Here is a 21,140-nt window from a genome sequence, read left to right on the forward strand (position 1 = left end):
AAACGTTGTTGATTATCAGTGGCAGCAATGATCTTAACATGTGAAACATGTTGAGAATAGAACAAGTTAAGCTTTTTAGATCAGAGTAACTGGAAAACTCATTAGAATGAGTCAACAATGGAGCGCATACAATGACTGCTAATGTGGCAACCCAAACAAACAAACAATAGTTACTACCTCCAAAATAAAAGTCAGTTTTTCAAAAATAAGATGTGACAAGTTTGTATTTTATTTTCTTCACTTGAATGAACTTTTAGCTGTTTCCTCCAGCTTTTTAACAGTCTCAAGAATGAACAATTTGCCCTTTCATTGTGACTGAAATGCAAGAAGGAAAATTAAATTGGTATTTTAACATCAGTTTCTTTTTGTGCAATGCTTTGAGCTGTATTCTAAAGGAAAGCTTTAATTTATTTATTTGATTTTCTGTAAAACCTTTTGGATTATTTGGTGTGGATATGGTGCAATATTCATAAACTCACCTCACATTTTGCTTGAGCCTCCAGAACCAATAACATAACATATTAATTGCTTATATATTTTAATGAGACCTCGCTTTAATAATCCTGAATTATTCCGTCGACTTCCTTAAAACTTCTGAAGGACTTAGAGTGGCTCAATCTTATCAGTGTCATAGATCAGAGCTACCAACCGTTAAACACCAAGGCCTTAATGTCAAATATCTTGACCCAAAACATTAAATAGCTGTTGGGAATCTAATCTGTCAAAATGCACACCATCCCTCAAATTAGCTGTCAGTCAAACTCAGAAGTGAACAAGATCAGCCCAGGAATTACAAGCAGGTCAAAAAAGTTGACAAGTCACACAAGAGACCAGTGTTCAAAGTAAAGAATATAAAAAAAATTAACAAAACAGAGAACGAATCCACTCTGCATCACAAGACGTGTGTAACAACAAGCCATTGTCATTAGACCTCAGAGTCTTTGTTTGAAACCACACTGTCATATTGTGCTCTCAGACAGCACTCAAGACTACCCTGATGTTTATTCAAATAACCAACAAGTGCAACATTGGCATGAATCGGATCTTTTTTCTTCCAACTAATAAAGGACAAAGGCAGTAAAACAATTAATCTCTGGCTGTCTTAACACAGCCTAGCTCACTTTCTGTTTTCTTCTTGAATCTCAACTGAAAAGAGAACCACTGAATACTATTTCCACTTCAGGCCTTTCTATTTGCTCAACTTTCTGTTCTATGAAATTATAAAGGGAACTTCTTGCAGGTTTTTATCCACTTGATAGCACTTAGTTAATTGCTGTCCTTTCATCGACACAAATGCATTCTGTCACAGAAGATGCACACACCGAAACATATGCATTCACTGGCTTTGTAAAGATCTAAGTGATATTCCTTTTTATGTATTATAAAATTAAATGTGACCTGGTTTTAAACTGATGTATCTAATACCATTGTCGGCACACATGGAATCTCTTTAATACAAATTTGTGAAAATCAAACTATAGCGCTGCCGGTAGCTGTATAAGTGCCTACTTTCCGAAACAATCATAAAAGCCTGGTGAAATCTCTTTCACTGGAGTTATCAGCCAATTACAGATACAAGTGATCATTGAATTAACACATGAAACTTGAAAGCTTTTGCACTTTGATGCAGAATGTTCTCTGGGAAAAAAAAGAGAAAGAAAATTATGTCAGACCTTAAATTGCAATAACACATTGAGTCACCTAAGTTCTGGGGCAGTCAATGAGCATTGTGGATGTGAAAATGAGAAAATGTCACAGTTGTTCTTTGTTTCTCTTTTTTACATTTTTGTAAATGCTAACTAAACAAAGATATGAATGCACAAGAAAAAAATCTCCACATTTCGCTGCTTAATAAAGCAAATGGTATTTAGAATTAACCCCAAATGCTATTCCCCTTTGAAACCACGGAAACCAGAGCAGTGGAAGAGCAACAAAAGACATAAACCCAACAGCACAGAGAGGTGAGCCAACTGTTCCAAGTCCTGCACAAGGGAGGATGGAGTAAAAAGGGGAGGAGAATGGGGAAATAATTTAGCATTTGTATAAGCTGTTTATCAAATTATTAACTGCACAGATGTTTCCGACTAGGCTACGAGCTGAACATGAGCTCGACCAAGCAGAGGAACAAAGGTCTGAAGGATTCAATGGAGATGTGCACTGCATGTCAATTTAATTTACTAGCTGTTAATTCTTATGCAAATTGTGACCTCTGTTGGGGCGTATCAATGGCTATACACATTGCATGTTGCTGCAGGAGCAGTAGAAAAAAAAAACAGTGAAAGATCTCTGCTAAAAATACACTAAGATAATCACTGCAAAATAGTGTTATATTAGCAGTATTTCGATTTGTTTTGTAATTGGAAGAAAATGTATAAACAAGCAACAAATAAGCAAACATGTTCAAATGGTTTATTACAACTTATATATGTAATGTTTATTTTATATATATATATATATATATATATATATATATATATATATATATATATATATATATATATGGATCGATAGATTAAATATAATAGAATAGAATAGAATGGAATAGCATATAATATAATATCATATAATATCACAAAATAGAATACATATTATGTATAATAAAACTAATCCTGCGTATACTGTGTGTGCATCCCCCCAATTTTCCCACAAACTGTGCCACTGTGGAAAATAGGGGGAGGACCATAAGTTTAAAACAGTCAGTGTTGATATTGTCTGTACTTTGAATCATACTACAGTAAATAAAATCATCACCAATACATGTTATGACTTCAAACAAAGGTTAATCACACAGCCAACAACCTTGGACGGGCTCAGCTGGAACAGCAATGAGGCAAGTCTCATTTTCTTCATCACCTCTAAAGCACTGCCTTTCAGCTCTCTGTGGCACAAACAAAAAAACCTAGCAACAATATCAATTATACATGCAGGAGGCAAACAGGGGGATTTATTTCACAACAAATAGCCTCATAGAGAGATGCTGAATAGGGCAGATTAGCATTAAAAAAGGACAACAAAACTCCCCTGTTCAACTGCTAAAGAGCAATTTGATGGGTCTGGAATTGGGGGAAATTGGTTGATTGCAATGTGCATTTAAGGGCCTGGAATCCAAATCTCTGACATAGTGTTCAAATGAACACACTTCAAAGGTTTTGGGAAATACTTATAATGATAGTCATGGTCATTATTTATGTTGCAAAAGAGGGCTATTCAAAATACAAATGACAGAGAACATACATATCCACTATTTCTAAAATTAAAAATACATATATTAAAACTGACTGATCATACTCAGTTTTTATACACCACAACTGATGCGTTGGTCAATAAACCACCAATGTACAGACAACATCTTAAAACTAATTTGTAATGGAAAGGTGAAAATTAAGCTTACAAATTACTGGTGTAATTTGTAAGTTAAAACCTTATAGTGCGGCACTGTCTTTGTGGAAAGAAGCAGTTGAACAGGCAGTGTAATAAACTAAAGCAATGCATGACACAACGCAGTAAAAAAAAAAATGTTTTTCTGTGAAGCAAAGGGGAGAAGAGTGCCATTAACTGGGCATTCTTGACCATTATTTAAACATTATGTCTGTAAATTTAGTGCGGTGCATAGGTATTTACACCAGAAGTCCAGTTTGCCACAAGTCATGCAAAGAAACCCCTGGAAAAATGAGCTCTGGCTACCTGTGACCAAAATTAAACCTAAATAAGGCCTCCTCTCAAACTACATGGTTTGAAAAAACAACAGTGCAGTGCACATCAATCTGAACCAATCATTTAACACTTTTCTTCAGCAGGAACAAAAAAGCTGTCCAGCATGATAGGAAGACAGATTAAGTTAAATTCAGGGCAATCCTGGCAAAAAACTAATAAGAAGCTACAAAAGGCCTGACAGTGGGGAGAGATACACCTTCAACCAGGACAACAAACCAAAACACACAACCAAAGCTGCAATGGGATTGTATACTTTAGCACATTCATGTGTTAGAACAATTCAGTCAAAGCTGACCAATATCAAATTGGGAATCTCTTGCAAAATTTAAAGACAAATGCTCTTTGTTAATTTGACTTCGTTAAATGTCTCACTAAAAGAAATTGTGAGACATTTCAGTCTCAACATGTCTAAAATCAGTAGAGAGGCACCCCAAAGATGTCCAGAGGTAATTGTGGGGAATGTTGGCTAGACAAAGCATCTATGTATGGGGTCAAAATACAAATTAATGCCAGACTTTTCAGATTGTTATCTCTGAACATTTTAAAAGCAATACTGGGCTTTGATTTGGCTCTTACTTCACAGTAAAACAACACAATTCTATTAGTTTATCACATATATGCAATAAAATATGCTTATATTTATGGTTACCTGTCAAAATGTTAAAATGCTTTTTCAAGGTGTGTGTGTATTTGTGTACTTGTTTCTCTTGGCACATCATTGAGGCTATGTGTCTGTAAATGAGGAAAAAGGAAAAGTCATAATTTAATAATACATAATGGAGAGAGTGGGTTTAATGATAATAGTAATACGTTTTTAACGTGCTGTGCTGTCTTATTTTAACAAGCTTACTTAATCAAGATCAACATGGTAAAACATGACATTTTGAGAAATGTCAGTGATAAACTATGATGCAAGATGTTGAAGATTATAGGAAACTGCCATTATCTGTGAAAACGAGTTTTTTTTCTGACAGAGAAGGGAACGCTTATCTATGGGTACTTATCAAACAAAAGACAAAGGCTTTTGATGGATGATATTTAAGAAAGTCGGGTTATAATCAGAAATGGCATTTAGGCACTTGCATTTGCATTTCTCAAAAGAAGACACTTTGTTTTTAGCATTTAAGAGTAAATTCGAAAAGAAAAAAAAATAGACCATGTGAATTTTGTGTTTACCAGCAAAGGTTTCTGGGAAGTCGTTCTCATGGTAACCACCGTAAACACAACCGTCTTTCTCTCTGCCTCCTCCGTGTGCCTACCTTTGCTGGTCTCGGCTCTGCCGCGGCTCCAATGCAGGTGAAAATGGCAGGGTCCACTTACAGCGAGGACCGCTACTATGCAAAGATAGCTTCTATTCAGCAAAACATGCGTAAGAGGTAAGGTATCGCTCTGTTCTTTCTTACCAGGAGCGTCGGGCCGAGGTAGACTGGGGTCTCGAGTTGTAATCTCTGCCGCCTGGTGGTGTCCTTATGCCGCGCGAGTCCGGCTAACTATCCGGCGAATTTCAACGGCTAATTATCTCTGAGGCTAACTTAAGCTAACGGAGGTAAATCTAGGAGCTGCTCTTGTATTCATACTTGGAATACTTATCAAAGCTAATCTCCGTTTAGTGATTGCGCTATTGTTTTTTTTATTAGATTGCGTGCCTGTAAATAATAGCGCTAATATTGCGAATAATTAGCCTAGAAATACATTTTACGGGCTAAGCTATTTAGGTCTTCTTTGGGGGTGCTGGAATCCCCCCCTTGTGGTTTTGTACGTAACTTTGTCCGGTCCAAATTGAGCTATTTACCACCGGACGTTTCGGATTTACTAAACCGTATTCGTACAAAGGAGATGTGCAGGTGTAAAAAGTTTAGTAAGTAGAATACACATGACATTTAAGCGTTTTATGTAACTTTACCTCCTACAGAAGAAGAACAAAATTATATGCAATAGTTAAGTAGTTGTATGGACAGGAAGAGGTTTGTTTACAGGCGCAACATAAATATAAGAAGAGACAACATGGAATTGGTTGCCTATGAGAGGGGGTCATTATTTCACTAAGGGGCAATTGACCAGAGCCTTCATGGGGATGACAGCTTTTGTTTACTTGTTTCATGTCTCTATGCAGTGAGAAGCGCAGACTGGAGCTGGAGAGGGAGATGTTTGCTTACTCCAGATCAGACGCAAGAAAGTAAGTTTCACCAGCTGACAAAAATAAGAATATGTGAACATCTGAACTTCTCATTTTGCTTTTTTAATATTTTTTTTCCACATCTTGCACATGCATGCTAAATGGTATTATTATTCACTGTCCAGAGGAAATCTCAACATTGCAATGAAAACAGCTGTTCAGTAAAGTATCAAACAATAGTAAAAATTGATTTCTAAAGATTTTCTTCTTATTGTTCCAAAAAATGATTTTAAAATGCTTAAGTCTTTGCCTTTGGTGAGAAACAGTTTTACCTTCGTGTTATGAATTTTAGAGCTCCATTATTTTCTAATAACGGCATTTAAGCAAAGAAAGAGGTCATAGTTAGTGTGAGGCAAAAGGTACCTAATATAAGGTTGTTCTGTATGAATATTTGTGTCTGGACAACTAGTTACTTAGCAAGAATATTGTAAATGGTGTCTGAGCCTTAGCAGGGTGTTTTCAATCTCATTCATATTCACATTTCAGGTCAAAACAGCAAAGCTCGTGTTGATATGAGGCTTCTGAGCAAGCTTCAAATTTAAATCATATTGTGCTTAACCTTTTCTTACGAGAGGTCTAGCTCTTAGTTTTTGACAATGCTCTCAGATAATATTTCCCTTGAATAACACTTCTCCATTGCCTTCAGCTTGCAGATAAAGTGTTCCAAACTGCGCAGCTATCTCAAAGAAATCTGTGGCAGGGAAGCACAAGCGAAAATGAGAAACCTTCAGCTTAAGAGAGATGTGGAGTGCATGGAAATTAGCATGGAGTACAGTTCTGACCATGGAACCCTGCAACAACAAAAGGTACTACATTCACTCACACTGCTATGTATTTATCAACACAGTTTCAGATTGCTTATGTAGATTTTCCCTTGATATAAGCACTATCAACAGACTGCAAAATCCCTAACCCAAGCAAGCAAATATTTTATTCAAAATCTGATTAAAAACACCTCTAGCGGTAAACAAATGACTTAAAGAAAAAGATTACTTTAAACACATTTTGTACACATTAGCTTAATTGCCACATTGTACATTTACTACTTAGAAAATGCATAGTAGACAAGTAGACAGCCCATTGAAATTGCTCGCAGTGGCTTGATGTGAGAGAAGTAAACACTCAAACAGTCCAATTTATCACCACAAGCAAATGAACAAGGGACAAAACAATGAGCCAGTCAGATTATCACTTAAAACTCAATGACAGTGCTTGACAGCTTAATATCAAATTAACAAAATTGGCTAATTATGACTCACTGAGTTAATTGCCCAATATAGACTCTGAAGTGCTCCAGAGGTTTAGTCATTCTCTCCCCTCAAGCAGTTGGTTTATTTCCTCTGAATGCTTTTGAGCCCTATATGTTTGTTTTTGTTTTGGTGATTTTTAGCATCACTCTTGCATTAATGGTGTTATTACCACAATTATGACACCTGAAAAAAATAAATATTCCTACACTAATTTGGGAAAGTTTATTTATTTTTAAACATAAAGAAACATATTAAAAAAGGTGTATATTTGTGCTAAACCAAGGCTTATTGTTCGATTGAAATACAATTACTGTGTGAGTTTAGATTAAGGCAGTCAGTCAGATAAACATTAAGGAGAGTATCTTCTTCTACACCAGGCACGCTCACTTGAGAAAACTCGTTTGACTGATAGCCTGCTGCTCCAAGGTTGCCACTTTAGGTTCTTTGTAGTCATATAATATTGAGCACTGGTATTGGAGGTATTCCTTTTCTAATGCTATGTGAATATGATTATTTTTCTATATTGTATCTGGTTATTTAATACATTTTTATACAGGCTGACTTCTTGGAAAAGATTTTCAGATTCACTGAAGCGAGCAGCAAGACAGAGGAGCTGGAAGGAGCAAAGGTAAAAACTGCTAATATTTTGGTGCTGTAAAATTTTTGAAAAAGAGCATCAAGCTTCTTGTGTATGCTACATTTTGCTGCTTTTGTATTGCTTCTTTATATTTTGTGCTTATTTTGTTGGTTCTTTTTAACTCGTGCTCGATGCTCGTATTTAAAAATGTTTACAAGGTTTATGCAAATTACAGACAGCTCTATCGGGGCTCTGTTTTCAGATTTAGGAGAACAGAAAAAAGCAGACATTATGCCTAGTAAATCTGTAGAGGAGTTTACGTTTAAACTGTGTATCTGTAATAGCACAGGTGTCTAATCCTTGCTGGGGAGTCTGCACAAGCAGTGTAGTTCAAGCCCATGGCTGCTTTCTCCCTTCACTTAAAGCAGTTAAAGCTCTTTTAGATGAAATGTCTAAGACATCTCACAATAACTTGGAGCATGCTGTCTAGAGCAGTCACTTGTAACTGTGTGCAGCCCCCCACCCCCTCCCTCAGCCTGTCGATATTGTAATGAGCAAAATGGTACCGTCACTCCATTATGCATACAAGCCATTGGCTGGCAGTGTGCATGTCCCTCAGGCTGCAGCATTCATTAAGGAAAGCTTACCGGGCTGAAAGCTGGAGACAGATGATAACGGGATATGATTTTCATATTTAATACATTCCTTGGAAGAGCACACGCGTGCCGCAGATTGATAGAAGAATCAATTGCTACTTTAGTGAAACACTTTCTACTTTGCCCTGCAGCTACCGATGGAATCACTCAGCCAAGAAATTAACTTTTCCTCTTTTTTTTACCTACTTTGTGGATCTGCTGGGCAGGCTGCATGGGTTACAGTGAATGTTATTAAGCAGCTAACTGTTTGGTATTTAAGACGCTTATCAGAAAAGAAACAGAAGCTACGCTTTTTGTTGTTATGTTTGGAGGGAGGCTTTTTTTTTGCTCTTCTCTCTCCCTCTCTCTTCCCTCTTGGTGACATTGCAGACATGAATCAAAACTTGTCTAAAGGATTTTTCACAAGATTAAAAGTTAAAGCATTGATCCTGACACATTAGTATAAAACATAGTAAGAAGAAAACTCTAACCTTTGCCCAAATAAACTACACTTCTTATGAATCAAGCTGGTGACATATAGCGAGTGAATCTCAATAGATAAGGGTATTATTTAAAATTGTGTTTATGTCAGTTGCAAATCTACCTAAATCATATATAGATTAATTACACTGAGTGTTGAATTTGAAGTATTTTCATCTTTCATTATGGCTGGCAAGTAATGTGTTTTGGAAATCTTTAATATTACATAACACCAATAATAAAAGTAATTTTGATAATTTTTGTTTTAATTGCAATGTACAATCACTTGGAAGACTACTGGCTTGATAGTTATCCAGCAGACAGTCATTGGCATCCTTCATGGGTGAGCTGTGAAATGTCATTGCTAAGAAACTGGCTGTTCAGACTGCTGTCTGCAAGGATTATTCTTGGAAAGTTTAGTGGAAGGGGAAAAACAAGCCGACTAGAGAAAATTTTGAAGCAAAGCCCAAGAGTTTGGATGGAAAGTGGAAGGTTGAGTAGCTAATTTATAGTTGAGCTGGGATTAATGCTGCCAAACTCTCCAGTGCTGTGAAAAAAATACCAGCATAAATGCCACTTTCTGATTACCTCCAGTGCCAAACAGTTATTAATACAAAGGGAACCCAAACCAAAGTATTGATTCTATATACTTTACAGTACCTGGACTTACTGCTCAAATATCTGACATCCTTTTTTTTTTTAGTTGGTCTTATGATATAAAAAACATGTTTTGTAAGATTCACGCTAAATTTTGAGATGAAGGTTTTAATTTCTTGCTTTTTCTTCATTATGATGTTCCCACAACTCGGTGACTAAAAACATACATTCACTTTGGAGATTGGGGACAGTTTATGTTCATCCAACAGACTAAATATATCATTGACCTTTATATTTTTACTCTATGGCAATTAAAATATATTGTCCTACCAGATATGAATCTGTATGCTGTATGGGATTTGTTATTTGAGTTGCTTAAATAATTTCACTTTTGATTATAATTAACCAAACACTTCTACATGTGTTAAATAACACTACATTTTCAGAAAGAAACTCCAGATGAATATTTTTCTGTTTTTCCTGAATGCAGAGTAAAGCTGTGCAAAGACGACAGTGGGACAACAGCAAGAACTTTAAGCAAGTGGAAATTTTTATGGACCGCCAGACCTCCAGGGGCTATGATGCCGAAGCTGGCACCACAAGTGTACACTCACACCAAGCATTGCAGCGTTTGCCCAATCGCAGCGTTCAGCCGTGCGAACGTCTACCGAGTGGCCTTTTGAAGGACTTCAGAGTTGGCGGAGAGGATGCCGCCAGTAAGCGAGCGCATTTATCAGATGACATTTCAAGCTCAAACGATTCCCCTGACGGCTGTAATTTGAGTGACAAACATGAAAGAGTGTCGGGGCTGCTCCCATCTGCTCGTGCCTCAACAGCGGCAGCTGGTTGTGTGGCTTCTGCAAGTGATGATGAACGAGAAGCTTCACCTCTGGTGACCTTGACGAGGTCTGAGAAGAATCCATTTCCCAGCAACGGTAACCCTGCGATGGCTAAGAATCCCGCTACAGAACCCACTGACTCCCAAGAGGTGGCTCGCAAGCCTCTCATAATGGGAGATGAAGAGAGAGGTCTTAGCCATTTGAAGTCTGAAACCACTTTCAGAAAAGGAGCTCAAGAGACATCAGGTTTGCAGTGATATTTCTTCCTTACTACCTTGTTGTAGCTTTTATCTGCCTTCACAGAAACAGTTTTTAGCACTTTATTTTGCCCTTTGAAGTTTTTTATATTTTTCTTAAAAACAAGCGATACTCTTTGGGTTGTTTACATTCAGGAAAATGTGAGAGTGTTGGAGAATCATGCTCAGATGTGCAGTTGTCAGAGAGCAGTTCCAGTGACCTGACAATTTCTTTGACACAATCGGAGCTTGAGGAGGATTTACCAGCGGAGGCAGCATCAGAGAGAAATGCCTCTTGCAGAGGAAGTGGTGATCACAAACAGCATCGTACTGATTCATCCCCCCACTCTGATGAGTCTAAGAACACAGAACGGTTAAATAGTGAATCCTCAACACCGGGGGTGACTTTGAAAAGGTAAAGTATGTTTGAAGTGTTTTGGTTTCTGAAATTTTAAAGAGACTATCCAGTGTTGTTTTGTTTTCACCTATAAAGCTACACTGACAGCAAAAGTACATCTGGGTAATGTTGCCTGGATTTCCACTATACAGAGTTTCATAAAATATTAAATTTGAAGAAAGAAATCTGCATTTCTTCCTTATTTGTGTTTGGGTTTAAGACATCACAAGAGGCATGTGAATTTAGCTAATCATCTAGTCATAAGCACAAGTGACAAGAAACTTTTAATATAGCATTCAAGTTGTGTTTAATTACAAGGGGTTGAACCTAATGTATTTGATGACCCCCAAGACATGATGGATACTGCCATGGATGGCGAACAGTGACAGTGATTATCTTCTAGACTTTAACTCTTAAGACCTTGTTCTATTTTCAGCATTTTCCGTTTGAGTGGTGCCCCTACACATTCCTTACCCAAACATTATCTCTCTGATCTCTCATCATTCAGCCCCACTCTTCTGTACCAGGTGCTTCCAATTTATCTTACAATTTTTTGAATAAAATTTGGATACATGACTTTGTTAAACAACATCTATTAATAGGAGGTCAAAGTTTTTGTTTGATCATTGGAGGTTCTGTGTTATGTTAGAAAATCATTGTGATGTTGTGATAAATTCACATTTCCTTAATTCTCTCTTTTATGCTTCCAATTTCATCTGTGACCTTTAACTCCTTGATTACTGTAATCAGTGTCAAGTGTGGGCATTCTGTACAGGCTCCATTCTGAATTATCCTATTGAGATGCAAAGGGTGAACTTATGGTACTTTGACACAATATTATTAATTATTGTTTTCCAAAATGTCATATTAATTTACTAATGTAGATGCAGTGATAGTATATTCATGACAACTTGTGCACCCTTATCCGGAGTATTAATCTGTCATATTTTATAGAAGTCAACAAGTCTACATGGGGTTTTTTGGAGGCAGTATATCTCTATATTTTATAAAAATATTAAACTACACCAAAAAATAGAAAATATGAAAACTGGTACAAAATTGTTTGTTTACAGGTACGAAATGGGAGCAAGAATAAATTGAATGGGAATGTGTACGTAAACAAAAAATCTCCTGGAACAATTTGATAAAAACACAAGGAAAAATGGGAAAGAACAAAAACAATGTAATTAGTTGCTTTATGCCTTTTTTGTGTCATGAGAGACATTTTCGCATAGACACTGGTTTATGGGAGGATTCACTTTCTTTTCTTATTTAGATAATTATTTGCATCAAACCAGCAAAATAAATTAAAACTAACTGACAGCGGCCCATTTTTCTGTGTTTTCTTCTGTTTTAGGACATTGTCCTTTTAGAGTTGGCACATTTTAGTGAACCTTTTTCCAAAAACCTAAGCTAAGCTTGCATAAAAGAATGTTCTGCGTGCTCATCCTGAACCACATTGCAGTTAGTGATAGTGGGTGAAGTTCTTTGCAAGTATCAAATCTGGGGCTGACAGACAGGAGCTGAGGGAGTCACAGTCCATGCCACAGTGTTGTCTGCAGCTTCGCATTAGCAGTGGCTGTTGTGGCAGTGATGCATCTTATAGAGGGGAGAGCTCAGGACCTGTCCACAACAATATTGCCATAATCCAAGATAATGCTCTAACAGAGCAATTTTCTGCTTGAGAGACCTCAGGAAGTCCCCACTGGAGGAGGAAATTGTGGCACCATAGAGTGTTCTGGAGGGTGGGCATGTGGACAGCACTTAGAGCCACAAATCCTTAGCGTGATGATGGCTTCTGAGTTGAAGGATCACTTTGGATGGAGTCGGAGTCACAGAAAACCCCATGTGAATGTTTTTGCACACAGCGTTTCTGCTTTTTTCCCCTCTTCATATAAGCAGGCCCTTGTGTGCATTTTACAAACCACTTTATTTTTGTGCATTTGTAAACATATTTGTTTATTTTTTTCTTCTCTCTCCCCTTAAGCTACATTATAGATTATACTCTGCTTACTGTATCTGTTATAAATATCACAAACCTTTCTGAGCACTGTCTAATTGGAAGCACATTATTTAAAAGTTGGTACAGCCTTTGCTTATTTCTAAAGCAGTTTGAAAGATTATATTTCCCCTCTAAGGATGCAGCAGGCACATTTATGTGTGGTCTAGCATATTTCTTATGGTGTGACCCCAAGAGGAGTTGCAGTTAGCCTGCAATGGAGAGACAACGGTGGGGGCTGCTGCCACCATTGTTAACACAGAGAGCTTCTGTGTCTGAGGAGAGAACCAGAGGCTTTGATGTAAAGCTCAGAGAACATCCTGCGTCTATCGTCTCCCTCTGTTTCCCTCTCCCTTAAGGTTAGAGTTTATATCGCTCCTTCCATTCAAACCCCATTCCCAAGCAATTCATTAGATTATCCCATTATATTTTCTTCCTCCAGCACGGACAGACTGAGAGAGACTGAAATATTGTCCGAGTTTCTTCTCATAATGGCCCCAGTGTGTCCGCCTCACAAATACAGTTTCACCTAACTGCACAATGGCTCGAGGCTTTTTGGTACTGCCAATCGCTTTTAGTCCAAATTAAAGAGCAGTACATCATACTAATTCTATAGCAGAATAGAATTACATAATAATTAATTGTTATGTAATCACAATGTCATTGTAGGAGCACTGCAAGGTAAAGGAAGTAATATATTCCATATATTATACTGTGTATATGCGGACATACATATGTACTGTATAATATATAATATGCACTACATTGCATTAAACCTTTTTGTCCCTCTGCAAACTGCTATCTGCTTATTAGATACTGGTGGTGATTTTCCATGAATGTCAGCCTGGTTTAGTCCTTCTTTCAAATCCTCCAGGCAGATTCATATTTTTTTGCTTTTTGTTGAGTTCCTGTGCCGCCCAGGGTAGTGAACTATATTGCCTATATAAAAAAAACAAAACATTTAGGTTTAACAATGCAAAGGTAATTTTAGGACTAAAAAATTATATAGAAGACTTTCTCATGCAACCAAAGAAAATTCAGGACACTTCAATGTTTTCAATGTAGTCTAATGGAACTTTTAGGTACCTTGAAACCAGAACTTTAAAAAAATACCTCAGTACTGCTAACTGATCCATGCTTAATATTGTTTTTCTTTTCTCATTTGTTTGCTATTTTTGTTGTGACTGGCATTGTAGTTTCTCTGATTCTCTGGCCATTTTCTATTTTCTCTCCCTCTAGTCGTGTTTGTCCATGTAACAGACATGATTTCCCATTCGCTCTCATTTGTTGATAAAATCTGCCCAACACAGTAAAGCAACCAGAACCTCCCATACTGTTTGCATAAGCTGTCAGAACAGGACACAATAAGAAGATAAATAACAGAGTTTGTCTCTTGAATTATCGTCTTATTGTGGAACATAGACAATATTTAAAGCCACAGCTGTGCTGGGACTATTTGTGGCTGCATTTGTCAGTTTGGTTGAGTTATTTTTGCCATCTGTGCGAGCAGTGTGCTTCCTCCTGACACCAATCACTCAATTTTGGGACCAATTCTGTGTGGTAAAAATCACCCGAGTCAGAACTGTGTGTTCTACAGTATTACTGCTGACCTCTTCCACCTAGTTAAAACATCCTGAGAACAGCAGCAACATACAAAGTAAAGATATACACCTGGACTATTTGCAGAAAATTCACTAATTTACTCTCTCCATCTCTAAGATGTTTTCTACAATAAAGAGGAACAACTTGTGGCACACTCAGACACATGTTTTGTCTATTCTTTCAGAATGTTAACAGGAAACAATCTGCGGAAAAAAGAGGGAGCAATTGTTTGCTGACCCTTAACCTAAGAGCCTATGACAGATTATCATAAAGTCTCTCTGGCCTCTCTTTAAAGGATGGTGGCTCAGAATGTCTCTGTTGGAGTTTCTGGGAGAATTCAATGAGGACCACCCAGAGCTTAATGCACAAGAAAGAGATGAATTCTGCATATCCACATGCATTAGGGATCCATTTCTCATTTCGTAGCCTCACTAGGCCAGATTAAAGTTTAAATCTTCAACCAAAAGAAATTATCCAGAGGCCCCTCTTTTTCTTTTAGGATTTTTTTGTTTGTTTTCTGTGAGCTTTTAAGGTGTTTATAAATTCACCCTGTATAATACTATGTTACTTATTACTTATTGGACAGGATTGAGCCTGCGATTTACTACAGCAGCAGACAGAAGTTCTGCTTTTTGAGTGCCAGGTGTCAGAGCTTTTCTGTGCAACCTGTTATTACATGTGGCACCATCAACAGACAGTCAAGTGTTGAAATCCTGCATTGTTGCCGTCACGTTTTGATGGCCGGATTCTCCAGTGGTCCTTGAGTATCTCAAGGAAATTACCTGGAAAAAAAAAAAAGAAACGTGTCACAGATTTTTGGATCAAATGGCATCCTTTTATTTTTTTTTATTTCCCTTTACAATTTCAAACCAAATCGATTATATGACCTCCGTTTTTTATTTCCTTTCATCACAATATTTGCAATGTTTGTTTTTTTTTTAGCCTCTCCCTGGAAGGACTTTTTAATCTGCTAGACAGCATCGAAGGGCGACTCCATGACAAGCAGAGCCACGTGTACAGAGATTCCTCAATAGATGGGAGACAACTCAATAGGATTATCAGGTACATCCTTCCTGTCTTTCTTCAAACTTTACAATCTTATCTCCCCCTGTCTAAATGGAAAGCCATGTAAATTTATTTAATAGCTATGGAGCAGTTTGAGCAGATGAGAAAAACATATTATCCTTCTGCTGAGGGCTCTCACATTAGATGAAGTGTCATCACCATCAGGCGTGCGTCTTTATTTCTGAGGGGTTTTTCAAACGCATGGGATTGTTATAGTAACCACCCTGGCTCGATTGTTATTGGGAGTCATAGAGATAGAGGACAGGGAATGTGTTTCATTAGACAGGGCTTCTTTTTCACAAGGTTTTTATACTTCATAGCATGAATCATTTACCATAATTGCTGCTCCTGTCGTAAAGCATAAAAGAATAAATGTTGCACAAGAACAGGGCTGTCTAAATACATAGTGTGTACTTACCTCCGTCTGTTGTGTGACCATTTGGTGTCACGACCCTCATAATGTTTAGTCGCGCTGATGTTTATGATTATGCTCGTTTAGGATGTTTGTTTGTCTTCGATGCGTTCTCTGCAATGCTCGCCTGGGGCTCACCTCAGGGCTCCATGGCAATAGCTGACCGCTTTCTATATATTGGGCAGCCTTTGTGACGATGGAGCGGGCTTGATTGACGAGGACCTTGAAGCATGTGGAACTGTCGTCCTTCATGAGCTTCGGAGGTTGTCATGGAGCACGGAGAAGGGCTGCGTGCTACCACAGAAGCTGGTGAGAGCGCATCAGTCTAACACTGAGCCTAATGAAATAAGGTAAGGGTCAGTGAGTGTTTTTTATTATCATGGTACCTCAAAAGTGATAAATGGTATTTCTGTTTGAATTTTGTTAATTGTTGTAGTTGTGCTTAATTATTTGTCTCAATAATGCATTTTTGTTATTGTTTGAATCATGCATTTACAATGTCAATTGTGCAAAACTGTTTTCAATCTCTTAGCTTACTAGCTAAAATTTTGACTAACTTATATTAATAAAATTAATTTTGTTTTTTTAAAAATGAAATAGACAAAGGTTTTCTGGTTTATAATAGCTTTAAAACAGACACCCAAATCATTATTGCTATAATAGCTGGAGTTCAATAGTTTTCTTTACTAAAAGCATTCAGTCACAGCAGAGGTGAAATCTGCTTTACAGACTGAAAGTTCGCTGTATGTTCTTTTTACTTTTATTTTATTTCTCTCTAAGGCAGTTTCTGAGATATCGCATGTTACAGTTTGATCGGTCTCCCTTGTTCACAAACCTGAAAGGTCATCTTTGGTGTCACCTCACACAGCATGGGTGAATGTCATGAGTAAATTAAAATGCCCTATCTGCGACTTCCAGTACTTTTGGATAATGCGCAGTTATAGTCTGAGCCAAATCTATGTTCTGCTTCACTAGCCTATTGATTTCACTGAGACCTTTTCTATTATATACTCCAATTCTAAGAGACACATCCAGCAGCGTCGTTCTCTGGAGATGCCAATTGGTTGACCTTGACCTACTAGCCTGTTTTTCTGCCTGAGGTCATATTGGTATCTGTGTCTATTCAGTGTTAACTGGAAATTAATCAATAATCTATAGTTCTGACATTGTTTATAGACATTATGTTATAGAAAACAATCCTTTCCACAAAACATCTTCAAAACATTAACCTATCAAATGTAATATATTTTGCTCTAGTCAAACTTGCTCACATTTATGACTATTTATGCTCATTTTAATCTTCGTTTACATTTTTTTCTAAAGAAGGCACCTTTTTTGTTCATTTTTCTTGCTGCCCTACCCCCACCTCAACTACAGCACCAGCCTCCCTCCCAATGCGGCTCGGCTGTGGGATCGCTGGTTCAAGCACGCCCTTGTGCTCAAGGAGAGCCGTGTCCTCAGCACTGAGCGCCTGGTCCAACTGTTTACGCCGCTTCTGCTGGAGCGTGATGCCGACTACAGCCAGCAGGTAGCGTCAAAGACGCGCGCACACACTCTCTTATAGGGCACACAGAGAGTCATGCAGTAATAACACATCCACCCATTTTTAACAAGCGGACATGGCTTGTTATTATACTTCTGTTTCTTTTTTGTTTTGCTTGCCCTTGGAAAAAAGGTTTGGTTTTCCTGCTCATGAGATTCTTTAATGGAAGGCCTTTTCACACAGCAGTAATTACAAATCACTCTCAAATGGTTCACTATTAAGACAATGCTTGCTTTTAATTAAGGTTTTACTCATCAGCTGAATCAGTTTTTAAAAAGTCTGCTCTTTAAAAACTTTCTCTTCTTTTTTATTGTTTGACATTTTACTCACACTCATGTTGCAGACGTGTTCATACTATGCTTTCACATTTTGTCACATTAAAACCACTGGTTTCAATGTATTTTAGAATTAACTTTTGTGATAGACTAATGTAAAATAGTTCAAGATTGTAACATGGAAAGAAAAACGACACTTAAAAAAATTAAAATTATAAAACATGTAATCTGTTACAGCATGTTGCTACCTCCATTCTTGCTTTTCCACAAAAATATTAATGTTTGGTCTCATTTGTGGAGCACCTTCCTTCATTAGTTTGCTGTGCAAATACGGAAAGGTTTCAAAGAGTGTGAAAACTTTCATAATCAACAAGAGATTATTTACAATTAATGTCCAGCTATGGACCCTTGTGTTTTGCTCATTTGTTTTGACTCATATTACTGGGATTATTGTGGCTTCAATTTGTTGCTGCAGTACACCCGACTCAATGAAAGAGGCAAAGAGGAAGGCTGTAGAGCCTCTTGAAAATATGAACTCACAAAAGAAAGAGGGGTACATCCATCTACATCATTGTATCCAAGTGCATCAGAAAGAGGCTGAGTGAAATCTTTCTCTTCCTTTATTGCTTTGAGTCTCGCTCCATCTATTCCTCCCTCCTGTCCTCCACTCCACCCCATCTCTCCCTTAATGTCCCTCTGTCTTCCCGTACAACCGCTCACTCTGCACATGGGCTCAGACAGACATTTCCATTCACGTCCCGCCACGCAGCCTGGCTACTCTAACAAATGGGAGCATGCAGCTCGCATGCACACACTCAAAGTGGCCCTTTGAATATTCAAGTGCTAACAGTTGCATTCATTGATATTTAAAATGCAGTAGATGAGCGAAAGCCCTCAACTCACGGTACATTTGACTACATCTAAAAAAAAGGAATTTTAGGGACAAGAATTAAGACGGTTTCTTTTGCGGGAAAGTCAGATCGGCATGTGTTTGTATCTTTTTCTCCTCTGAAAAAACATTAAATCGTTCGCATTGTTGATCTTTTCTGTGACCACCTGATAACGAATTACAATGCACTTAAATTTTGTCACTGTCAAAATCCCCCTGATCATCCCCTTCATATTAGCGTTCATTTAAAGTTCCAAATGGCTGTCCAAGGCTGAGAGGAAGCCTTTGATCACAAAAGAGAGATCATGATGGCAGGATTTGATTTGGGTGTGGAGAAAGGAAATCTGTGTGTGGCATCTCCCTGAACAGCTTCTCTTAATTGTGTATCCTCATCACCACAGAGATAAAAATGAGCTGAAGAGGCGGGAAGAGAGTAGTTTGTCTCGATCCTCTCAGCCAAGAGGAAAGATATCTGAAACGTGTTGCACATTAACGGCAGGGTGATTGCATTCTTTAGAAAGTTCTCTAATCTCATGGATGAGAAGAGAGGGAATGAGAAAAGCTAAAGTGATTGAAGGGGAGAGCAGGCGCAACGGCGTGAAAAATTATCTTTTTGTTTTGTTAAACGAGTGAGGGACTTTAAGGTTATTGGATGTTGGTGTACGAACACACATTATGGCTGCACCTCGGCGTGAGCAGCCATGGCCAAAGTTCAATTTGACGCTTCCTTCACAAAATGAGAACAATTAAGAAGGTGGTTTTAATTTGTGCTGTGCGCAGGCCAAAGTGTTTCTGAGGGCACTTCTCTCCCGGTCCAGTGATGAGGGCCCCTCGGCAGAAGATGAGAGTGACTCTTCTTCTTTGTGCAATAATTCCTCCGCCTTGGCCGTCGCAGACGTGGAGCCCTCCCGATCGGTATGCCCGCAAAACATCCAAGGTAACTGCAGATATTTATATTGCACATCATGCTTACAGTGAGAGCTCTAATAAAGTTGTATGCAAAAAATGATACACTTGGTACAAACAAATCTGAGCTTTTAATTCATTTTAATACGTCCTAGCATGCAATCAAATCTCTAGGTTACACCAATTGAACCGAGAATTGAGCTCTGCTTCTTATGACACTGTGAACTGTCTGTGTCTTCTTTTCCACAAATTTCTCTCTAGAAACTAACAAATAAAAGTAAAGAAAAAATATATATTTTTCAACCTTCCCACAGTAAGCGGTCATCAGTTATTGATAACAGAAGCAGAGGAAATGTCCCACTTGGTCTGTTAGAGGGTATTTTCTTTCAAATTTATTTATAAATAGACAATATAGACTAAAGATTTTCTGACTATATTTTGTAATTTCTATGAGGATAATAAAAAAGAGATGATATCATTATTTTAAAAAATGATCCAAGTTTTTCTTGCAATACGTGTCGCATGCAATCAGTAGAAAAATAGTCACACATTATCTAATAGCCTTCTTCACTGCACTTATCCTGTAAACAGCAGACAAAAATGCATTTAATCATATTTTCAAAAATATTATTTATTGGAATTAAGTGGAAAAATTGACTTGACAGCAGAAATACACATCTTAACTTGCAAAAGCCATTACTTCACAATAAATATTAATTTTATTTTTTTATTATTATTTTATTTTACCAGGTAGTTACCATTTAGTAAGGTAAGATTATTACAGTGTTTTTAGCTGACTTCAACTTATGCTGATTCTTAACAGTCTGTGTTACTTTTACTGACTGATTTTGAAAGGCTTTTTCAATATAATTTTCCAATCCAGCATATACAGTGACAATTGAGACTAAAGTTTAAAGAGATCAAATAGAGCAATGTTGCTGTCCTTGGTTCATCCTTCCTGTTAACTGTTGAAAAACTTTTTTTTCTCTTTTTCTATATCTATCATGTTTGGAATCCAGGATTTTCCATTACAGATGGAGGTTAAAAGCTTAAAATAAAATGGAGCAGTGTTCTGCTTTCTTCAGCCTTTCTGTTATCTGCTGAAAGTCTTGCTTTCTCTTGCCATGTCACAGCCTCCACAAACCTCAGACATAATTTGACATGTCATAGAAAATAGTTTCCTTTTAAATACGTCGGATTTTTCTGACTTCAGTGATGCTGCCGAACAGCGACTGTTAAGAACCTTTCTCTGAGTAACAGCATCCACACTGAAGAGTGTTATCGTTAGCATGATGTGGAAGCACTCGTGTATAATGCATTCACCGGAAAAAGGATTGGATTTTTGAGTTTACGAGCAGCCGACCACTGGTCAAGGCCAATCAAGCTGGAAATTGCTCAATTCTGGTTCTACAGACAGTTTCTTTGTTCATCTTCATAGATGTAAATGCTATTCATTGCTATTTTACTTTTGCTTTTTGAGTCTTTTATGCAGACAAACATGTATGTTCTTTTGTGGAAAACATGTTTGCACAGAACATGTTATTTACT

The 21,140-nt window shown here is 37.5% G+C and overlaps 1 protein-coding gene across 3 annotated transcripts in view; it reads left to right on the top strand.

Moving 5' to 3' along the window:
- The first annotated feature begins 4,911 nt into the window (after positions 1-4,911).
- The window catches only part of kiz (kizuna centrosomal protein), a 30,964-nt gene continuing 14,735 nt past the window's right edge, over positions 4,912-21,140 (top strand). For 2 of the 3 annotated variants that reach the window (XM_028000849.1, XM_028000852.1), the window contains exons 1-10: positions 4,912-5,090; positions 5,828-5,890; positions 6,537-6,696; positions 7,697-7,768; positions 9,920-10,514; positions 10,661-10,919; positions 15,445-15,564; positions 16,165-16,329; positions 17,303-17,507; positions 19,467-19,623. In XM_028000849.1, the coding sequence (XP_027856650.1) occupies positions 5,005-5,090; positions 5,828-5,890; positions 6,537-6,696; positions 7,697-7,768; positions 9,920-10,514; positions 10,661-10,919; positions 15,445-15,564; positions 16,165-16,329; positions 17,303-17,507; positions 19,467-19,623 (1,882 nt within the window). In that variant the 5' untranslated portion in view covers positions 4,912-5,004. The remainder of the gene's footprint in view (positions 5,091-5,827; positions 5,891-6,536; positions 6,697-7,696; positions 7,769-9,919; positions 10,515-10,660; positions 10,920-15,444; positions 15,565-16,164; positions 16,330-17,302; positions 17,508-19,466; positions 19,624-21,140) is intronic. The other variant, XM_028000850.1, reaches the window with a different exon arrangement.

Source organism: Xiphophorus couchianus, chromosome 19 (assembly GCF_001444195.1).
Source record: "Xiphophorus couchianus chromosome 19, X_couchianus-1.0, whole genome shotgun sequence".
NCBI classification, from domain to species: Eukaryota; Metazoa; Chordata; class Actinopteri; order Cyprinodontiformes; family Poeciliidae; genus Xiphophorus; species Xiphophorus couchianus.